The sequence below is a fragment of the Durio zibethinus genome, chromosome 11 (assembly GCF_047325235.1).
Source record: "Durio zibethinus cultivar Kanyao isolate XHJ-2024 chromosome 11, ASM4732523v1, whole genome shotgun sequence".
In the NCBI taxonomy this organism is placed as follows: Eukaryota; Viridiplantae; Streptophyta; class Magnoliopsida; order Malvales; family Malvaceae; genus Durio; species Durio zibethinus.
In genome coordinates this window covers 871,517-881,243 of record NC_143172.1, presented here as the reverse complement: position 1 = coordinate 881,243, position 9,727 = coordinate 871,517, and the positions used below count along the sequence as shown (strand labels likewise).

At 33.6% G+C, this 9,727-nt stretch overlaps 1 protein-coding gene and 1 non-coding gene across 6 annotated transcripts; one reads left to right on the top strand and one right to left on the bottom strand.

Annotated features, from left to right (window-relative positions):
• Positions 1-260: 260 nt before the first annotated feature.
• On the bottom strand, positions 261-5,277 carry LOC111291187 (alpha,alpha-trehalose-phosphate synthase [UDP-forming] 5-like). 5 transcript variants are annotated; one of them, XM_089767489.1, is made up of 5 exons: positions 5,187-5,277; positions 4,667-4,800; positions 2,388-4,458; positions 1,328-1,601; positions 261-814 (listed from the first exon to the last, which is right to left on the bottom strand). In XM_089767489.1, exons 3-5 carry the CDS (start codon positions 4,370-4,372, stop codon positions 494-496), a joined length of 2,580 nt encoding a protein of 859 aa, XP_089623615.1. In that variant the 5' UTR covers positions 4,373-4,458; positions 4,667-4,800; positions 5,187-5,277; the 3' UTR covers positions 261-493. The 5 variants fall into 5 exon arrangements, with proteins under 5 accessions (XP_089623615.1, XP_022738547.2, XP_022738546.2 ...); XM_022882812.2 differs by lacking the exon at positions 4,667-4,800 and having other exon boundaries at positions 4,869-5,277; XM_022882811.2 differs by lacking the exon at positions 4,667-4,800.
• A 4,369-nt stretch (positions 5,278-9,646) lies between these two features.
• On the top strand, positions 9,647-9,718 carry TRNAW-CCA (transfer RNA tryptophan (anticodon CCA)). The gene has a single exon. It is a non-coding gene; the product is annotated as a tRNA-Trp (tRNA).
• Positions 9,719-9,727: the final 9 nt, after the last annotated feature.

Below are 9,727 nucleotides of genomic sequence, written 5' to 3'. Positions count from 1 at the left end.
GTGAGGAATTCTTTGTTCGAGATTCTCTAGTCCATTCTTAACAATGGATAAAGCTCAGACCAGTGGCATAGGAAACTGGCCCAGCTTTGAGCTTAGGCCACAGCTGTGTCCACGAAGAACTAGCCTATGTAGGGGAGCCTTGCCTTCAGATGGCAGCTAGCATTGGGCCGATACTTGAGAGAATCAGTTTGACAATTACATCAAGAACAAAAATTCATGGTTCAGACGAAATAAGAATCGGAAAAACACACACACACACAGACACAAGAGAAGAATATATCTACTCACAATAGAAGCTCAATTACAATGCAACAGGTATTGGAAAAAATTCATCATTTATGTGACAGATAGGCACAGACCAGAAGCTCCATACTTCATGCTCTACTAGAAAATTCTACTATCCCAAGATTTGAAAATCTTACTAACTGAAAAATCCAACGTGCACTTTGTTATGACCTCTTGTAGGATGACATAAGACTGAAGCTTATCACTCTCAGTCAATAATCACTCGGTGAGAAGCCTGGGGAGTGCTCTTTGCCGCCTGTTCGGAAGCATTGGCTAGACCCTGCAGCATTCTCAAAATCTCAGCTCTGTCTTCAACATAGTACTTGGCCTTGCTAGGTTTCTGCCCAACAGAGCAAGGAAACACCTCAGCAACTGGGGAGAGAGAGGGACCCGTCCTTGCTCGCATGATCACCTCGAACATGTCCTCATCTGACCGGTCATCCCCAATACAAAGAACAAAATCTGGAAGCTTTCCTTTTCGTTGCATTGTCATGAGAAGATGTTCAGCAACAAGACCCTTGTTCACACCCTGCAAATTTAACAGAATGAAGCAATTAGAAATTGGAGCACAGGATTCTTTCTTTATGCTATCAACCACTAAGTGCAGACAACATGTGGCTACGGCAGTTGGCACATCTTCTATGCCGCTCAAGAATGCGATAAAAAGTTTTGAAGCTGACTCACAAGAGCCAGTAAACGAAGATTTATATAATTGATTTTCAAAGTCATGTCTAACTCAAGTTAAGATAATTGTAAGTAAAAAAAAAGATAATAATAAGTTTTTTTTCCTTTTTTATTAATGCACATGGTTGGAAATGTCTTACCTTGGTTGTGTAAATAAACTCACTTTTACCAAAGAATGTGTGACCATCAGATTGTATACAGAAATTCTGCTAAAATTCTGTTCACTAGAAGTTTTCACTAAATTGAATAACCCTGGCCTGTCCTGTTCAGCTAACTCATGCAATAAGGTAATTCATATAAAATGAAGAGGTAAGAATAATGATAGAGACCGGTACCCCATTGAACATGCACTACTAACCTGAGGTTTAACTTCTACAATGTGCTGGCCGCTCTTAACAGAAACTGGCTCATTAGCAAGAACACTTTCAAGGTGATCTAAAAGCTCCTTAGCCTGGCAAAATCCAAAATCAGGATCAGCATACAGGTAATTCCAGACAAGAGCACTCTCTTTAGTCTCAATGGCAGAACCATCTGTTGTTTCAGTGTATAATTTCATCACGGGCTCAGCAATCTGCTTCCAATCAAAGTCCGGCACAGAGATACAAGTTTCCCAATCTGCGTCACGATTTGGCCTGGGGAAAAATATTAAGAAAGGGATAAATATAAGTTAACAACAATTAGATCGTCTTCTAAGCATTATTTTTTCAACAGTTACAGACAAAGAATAGTGCCTGAGGGCTGTCAACTGATACTAGTTCTTCTCCTTTCAAGTAAAACTATAAGCATTGGTGATAAGTCCTATCAGTTCGTTAAGCAAAACCAACAGAACCCTCAACTATGTTCTATTTAGCAGCTAAATAATTAATACAAAGAAAAGACATGCTCTTTTATACTTCAATAAAAGCTAAACCAAGCTCAAATAGTAGGTAACAAGTAGGAACTAAATCTAATTCTATATTAGCAATGGGCACAATTGCCAGCTGTGAGAAATGCTGCTGGGCTCAATTTGTGACAGGTAGCCTATGCAATACCTAGATTAGCGGTTATTTCTGAAAGAAAAACTATAAGTATATAGTTAACAACCAAAAATGGAGCTAGGCAGGGATTTGTGGGAATTACATCCACTAAAAAGCCCCAGACATTCCCTTTCAACTACTTAGTGGAATAGAGGATAATATTACATTTTGATTAAGTTGGCATTTCAAATTGAACAAGAAATGCTTAATTTTACTTGCCCAAAATAATTGTAAAAAGCTAATTGCTAATTGCTCATTGATACCTTCCTTAACCCCCCTGGCCCCCCTCTCTCTCCTTCTCGTTCTACTTTAACATGTAGGTATTTACAAAATCAAGTTGGCAAATTGAAGCATCCATGAAAAGATCAAAGTTCAGAGATAGAAAAGAAAAAAGAAACACACCTGATAAAATAACCATTCTCTGCAGCAATCCCAAGCTTTTCACAACAGGAAAACCATTCAGTTAGAGTCTTTCTATCTTTTCCACTAACAAGGAAAACAAAATTCTTGGGATCTTTGCACAGATTGTTCAAAATTCCAACAGCCTCTATATTGGGAGTAGTACTTAATGAACCATTTGGCATCAAGGTGCCATCATAATCCAGAAGAATTGCTCGGTTCTTGGTTCTCTTGTAAGCTGAAACAATATGCTCAACAGAAAGCTTCCTAAAATTTGGATCCAAAGCTATTACCCGGAACCCTAAACCAAAACCAATTCCCCAGCACCTCCTCCTCAAATGATCCCCACATGCCCTCTCAAGATCCTGCAAAAAGCTGCGTGCCCAATACGCAACATCATGCGTGAGTACATACCTGTAGTGCTTCTCATGGCGCAATTGCTTTTCTGCCTCAGAGACAACTAGTGCAGAATCCATAGCCTCAGCCACAGCATCAATGTTCCATGGATTTACTCGAATTGCCCCACTAAGGGATGGTGAGCATCCAATAAATTCAGAAACAACCAGCATGCTCTTTTTTGGTGCCAATGGATTTAGCCCCAGGGTCTCATCTAGCTTTTCATTTCCTTGTCGGCATATAATATACTCATATGGTATAAGATTCATCCCATCCCTCACTGCTGTAACCAGACAACACTCAGCAATAACATAATAAGCAAGTCGCTCATAAAACTGGAGTGGGGTATCAATCAAAACCACCGGATCATATCCTGGTCTTCCAAACATATTATTAATCCTCTTCACTGTAGCATAAGTTTCAGACTGGACCTCCTGTACATCTCTTCCTCGGCCTCTGGCAGGATTTGCAATTTGAACCAAAACAACTTCACCTGTATTCTCAGGATGTTGTATGAGCAATTGTTCCATAGCCAAAAGCTTGAGGCTGATTCCCTTAAAGATGTCCATGTCATCAACCCCAAGCACAACAGTTTGACCCCTAAATTGATTGCGTAACTCAGCCACTTTAGCTTCAGTCTCAGGAAGATTCAGCACAGATTGGAGTTGTCCTATATGAATCCCAACTGGAAGGATTTTAATGCTCACTGTGCGACCATAATATTCAAGTCCTATGTAGCCACGCTTTGATTGATAAGAAAGACCAAGCATTCTGCTACAACACGAGAGGAAGTGCCTGGCGTAATCAAAAGTATGAAACCCAATGAGGTCAGAGTTGAGTAATGCTCTTAGAAGCTCATCTCTTACAGGAAGTGTTCTATATATTTCAGATGATGGAAATGGGCTATGGAGGAAGAACCCAAGCTTCACTCTATTAAACCTCTTCCTCAAAAATGTCGGTAAAACCATCAAATGATAGTCATGAACCCACACATAATCATCATCAGGGCTTATCACTTCCATCACTTTGTCAGCAAAAATCTTGTTCACAGAAACATAAGCTTGCCAAAGGGAGCGATCAAACCGACCACCAAGATCTGGTGATAGAGGAAGCATGTAGTGAAATAAAGGCCACAGATGTTGTTTACAGAATCCATGATAGAACTTACTTAAAAGCTCAGGAGGGAGGAACGCAGGGACACATTTGAAAGTTTCAAGCAATGTTTGGGCCACATCATCTTGTTCGTTAGGAGCAACCTCCTCTTTAAGACAACCTACATAGATTACTTCTACATCTTCTCCAAGGCCATCTTTGAGTTGCAAAAGAAGTGAATCTTCATCCCAGCTGAAGGACCACTCTCCATCATCAGCATTTCGATGTGCTCGGAGCGGAAGCTGGTTTCCCACAATAATCATCCGTTCTTGGGAAATAGAAGGAGCATCAGAGCCAACACTGTTGCAGTTATCATCATCTACCTCAGACAAGAGTCCAGGGACAGTAGCCACTCGAGGAAACCTCTTTCTCTCTCGCCCAAAATTTGGGGAATCACCAGAAGCAAGGTCCAAGAGGTTAGAAAAAGACCTCGAAACCATGACAAAAAATGATAAAAAACCCTTGTTGTCTCTGATAATTGCAGACGACCAAGTTGATCCTCTTTCTGTAACTAGTTGAAAGAAGTCTACAAAGAAAAAACACAGCACAACAAAATACAATCAGAAGGAATAATGGAAAACATACACATGATTAATTCATCCTTGTACAACCTTCAATCAGCCTACCAGATGCAACATGCATGAAGCATTCAACAAAAACCAGTTTAAGATTCCATTGAAGACAGCAGTTATGAAAGCTAGAAGTAGCATATAATTCTCAAAATATGGTTATACCACACAAGTTTCAAGTTTGAGAAGACATCACTATGAAGGGCTTTGGGACTCTTCGAAAGGAAAAAGCATCTTACAAATTACAATCGACACTGTTTTGAAGTGAACCCCCAAAAAGAACCAAGACATCAAGGTACCTATTAACAGATTAGATATACCAAAAACTAAATCAGACTAGTTTTTGATCTACTAGTAACAAATTTACCTCTAGATTCTAATCAGCGTCAAACCCAGATACCCAACTAACACATAGCTAGGCTGATCAAAACAAGTAGTTGAAAAATATCAGAATGTATAATCAACCCATCTTCAAATCCATAAAAATTAAAACTTTATACAAAGAGAAGATAAGAAAGAAGCAACTTAGGCAGTGAAAAAATGCAATGATAAAAAGAACCAAGTAAGTGGGAAGTCAAGTAAAAAGTAGAGCAGATAGTGGCATGCAATAAGAAGCTAGACCAAGAAAGAAAGGGAGAAAAAAAAAACATTATTGCAGTGAAGAAGATAAGAAGAAAGAACTTACCTTTGAAGGTTATGAGAAAGAAAAACAAAAAAAAGAGAATGAACTAAGATAGCAACAAAAGATTCTCTCCCTCCTCTTCCTTTCTCTTTGTGACTATGGCAGGTAGTAGCCTATCTCAAATAATGGAACTTTTGCTTTGTTTTTAGTTAATGCGAATTCTCATTTGTTGGGATTTTTCTTCTCTCTTTTATTATGTGTGAAACAATAAATGGGACGTCTTTGTTCAAAGCATTTGATTCTTATTTCTCTCGCTTTCGTAAAGCGTTAGCCGTTGAACGAGTGCAATGCTATTGTGGTTGAGTGATGAGTGATGAGTGATAGCAAGAGCAATACAAAAACAGTGAAACTGAAACCCAACGCCAACACCGTTCTCTTTAACTTTAACCATGGTTAGTTTCAGTTAAACTGAGATCAACTATACCTAACTCAAACTCCTGACAATGATGCAGCATGAACTCAACACACACCAGAGAGCACGTGTCTTGCACGGACCAAACATTCAAGATTCTCTGTTTTTTTACTTGAGAATAGGAGTAAATCATTTATTTGTAAAAAATCAAAATATCAATGATAAAAACAGGCAATCACACATCTGTCCTCCAAACATTGCTAAACCAAAAGCATTAACACCTTCAATAATTAGTATCATAATCATTGCATTAGCCATTTTCAAATCGTTTATTTCAAAACTTGTTATTAACCCCTATAATGATAGAGGTTACTAATAATTTTCATTTAATATATTATTATATTTTGTTTATACTTTATAGGAATTTTGCGGGCAGTGTATGAAAGCACATTGGAGCAACCAAAAGGCAGAGTAGTGACACGCGCCATGTAAACAAGTAAGATTTCATCACCTTTAACTTTTAGAAAGTAACCAATATTTTATAGAGTGTTTCGCATCTTCTTGTGATCCTTTTGTCCAATCCAACAGAAAAAATGGCCATTGACATTGGCTTTGTCCTTGCGGCAATCCCATTGCCTTGACAATGAACCTGTCAATTTACGAACCATTTAATAGTCAAAAGACAGTAGCATCTATAATGGCATGCCTCCCATATCACGGGACATTTTTTTTTTTATAATACGATTAGAGATGTTAAGAACACACTTTTATTTGTGGTTAATCCTTCCTCTAAAAGATGTTAGGAACACATTTATCATATCAGTATGATACATTCAAGATTTATTATGAAAATAATCTTGTGTGTATTTATTTTTTACTAATTTAAATATAACAATATTAAAAAAAATTCAAGTTTGAAAAGATTAGTGTAAACATTGGATCGTTTGCATTATTTTATAATAAAAATTTTATTTTTCATATAGTATTATTTTAGAGAGAAGCTTTTTAAATATATTTCGGAAATGTAGCATTTATATTTATTTCAAACTCGGATCAATTTGTAGCCGTATGCATAAAATTATTTCTTTGGACATTAATTATTGTACTTTGAGTAGGTCTAGGAGGTAGACATGGGACAATTATACAGTTATTCGATAACTATTGTCTGGTTCTAAATTTGGTGATCTTTCGACTGCTAAGTGCAAGACACTTTATTTTATGTTTGGTGTAGCTTTTTTTTCACATTGGTGCTTTATAAGAATCGACAAGACCTGCATTACATGTGGCATAAAAAGATAAAATTTTGCAATTTTTTGTAACAATAATATTAATAAAAAAAAAAGATAATTTTGTATCTGGTTGGGAGGAGGAATTTCATTGGGCTGTAAGCAGGATGAGAGGGAATGCACTAATATCTATCATATTTGAGACTGGCATGGAATGCACACATTTATCTGATTTGGAGTGAAATAAACAAAAGGCAGTTTGCTGCTGTGGAAAGCAACGAAGAGCAGATACTTAGAACGATAAAAAAAATTGATACAATTGAAATTGATGGAGCTAAAAAATATTGCTTTTGATAGTGTAAATAAAGATTTATGTGAGAAATTGAGTTTAAGAATAGATATATTTATATAAAAGTCAGAGTGACAGATGAAATTATATGAATTATATATTGGTAGTAGTAAATAATTGTTTTTAGGTAATAAAATTATAAATTATCAAAAACAAAAAAGATAATTTTTTTAAACAAAATATATATTAGCAACAATGAATTTGGATATTGATGGAATATACGTGTATATGAAACTAAATAAAAAAAAAATTATATATTTTGTAGGTTGATAATTTATGTAGTCATAATATATATGTTATGTAAAATATAAAAAATTACTATGTTAAATTTATATGGATACACAAAATATAAATTTATTTTTTATTTATATTAAATTTATATATAATTTTATTAAAATTTAAAATTATTAAATCTAATATTTTACATGCACGGGGCATGGCAATGATGCAAAATTGTCTAGCTCTATAAATGTGTAATTAACTGTCAATACTTAGATCTAAATGCATCCCATATGCTAAAAAGGGCCATAACCATCCATATAGCACTATTCTTCTCATTACTTATATTTCAAAATTTTGTACCACCTAACATATCATATAATAATTAAATTGATTATAATATTTATTTATGAATTAATTAACTTATTTATAATTGATGGATTCTAATTATAATTAGGATATGACATTTATAGTAAAATTTTAATAATATCAATTGAAAAAAGATTAAAATCAGAGGGAAAAAAAAAAAAAACAACTATTATACATGCTTGTTGAACAAGACGTGCCAATTTGCAGCCCCTAAAAGACAATTTTGATGTCATGTTTCCATGTTGAGTCGAGTGTTCACCTTAATTGGCCCCGCACAAGAGTCCAGCATCTTCTGTCTTTATCAATTCATAATGTGTTTTCTTTTTAATAGTTTGGTATATAAATTTTATTTTTCTTTTGATTATGAGAAAAAGTATAGAAATTTTTAAACATCTCATCATTAAATTAAATATTCAAGTATGACTATTTTTTACCTTTTAACTTTTTATTAACTAAACATTTAAGAATCTAAAAAAGAATCTGGTAAAGCATTGAATCCAAAAATTTTCAGTTTTTTATAGCCACAAAATATTCAAATTAAGAAACGTCAAAAACAAAAAATATGCTAATATGTAGGATTTGTTTTCTGAAATAAATTTAAGATTAATACATATTTTTCTGTTTTTTTTTTTTTTTGAGATGATATAAAATTTGTATTTGTATTTTTATTTTTTGGCATTAAAAATCATACAATTTTAATTTTATAAAAATTTTAATTTTAATATTAAATATTTAAAATTAAAACTTTTTTACATTTCACAAAAATTAATTATACTCAAAGGACGAAATGAATAATAAATAATAACATAAAGATTTTATGTTTTTTATTATTAGTTAATAATTGATTTTCGCCGCCAACAATAAATTTGTCACAATTAATCTTTGACAGAAACGTACTTCATCATTTCGAATTGATTGTAAAATAACGCACAATTTATTAATACTATTAATAACAAAGAAGCTTCGAAAGTCTAGTTTCGCTGAGTATACAAGCAAAAGTCATTTTTTTAGAAAAATTTGTAGTGCAATGATTGCACTTGAATTGTTTTCAAGTGCGGGCAGGTAATGCGAGTGCATTGAATTTTAGCAAATTGGAGATAGACAACCAAATCATGAGGGTGACAGTGACAGTGACTCTGTGAAACCTGCTTCGTTCATTTTATTATTGGAATTTTACGGCATATTGTCGCACTTTGTATGTAATTTAATGCTAAAAATTGTTAGTTGACTGGAGAACAACAATTATTCACTTCGGCCCTTATTGGGCTTTTGGCCCAAAAATATAAAAAGGAACATCTTCATTATAACTTTTTTTTAATTTTAATGGTAAATATTTAATTTTCATATTTGATTTAAAATAATTTGATTACAAAAAAAGTTAAATTTTTAATAGTATAAAAAATTTTGAAATAAAAAAATCATATTTTTTTATTATATTTTAAGATTTAAGAAAAAAATTATCTTATTTTTAAATTTAATTTGATTAAAAAATAATAAAATAATTATTATATTTTTAAAAATATATCTGAAAGTGATTAAAATTCAGTTATAAGTTTTTGTACAAAAAATTATTTTTTATAAAAAAGTTATTTAAAGTGTTTTTTAACAAACAAAGGCTTAAATAATGTTTTTATTTTTTTATATTATGAATCATTTATAACAAAAATATTATTTATCTTTTTTTAAAGTCCTTTAACTCCTTTACTGCCGTATTTTCAAAGTTTTTTTTACCTCAATTTCGAAGGCTCCTTTGGCTCAATTATGTGTCCACGATGCTGGTATAAGCCGTTTTATGTGAATGGATTTCAGATCGCTAGTTGATGTTATAGGCAAATTTAACTAGTATTTCATGAAATTTCTTATTCAGCTACACGGTCTAAAACATCGATAATCTTTAATATAATGACATATGTTACATAAGGTTTTACACAAGCCACAATAATAGGTCGGATCCGTGGCGCAATGGTAGCGCGTCTGACTCCAGATCAGAAGGTTGCGTGTTCGATTCACGTCGGGTTCAAGTCCCAAC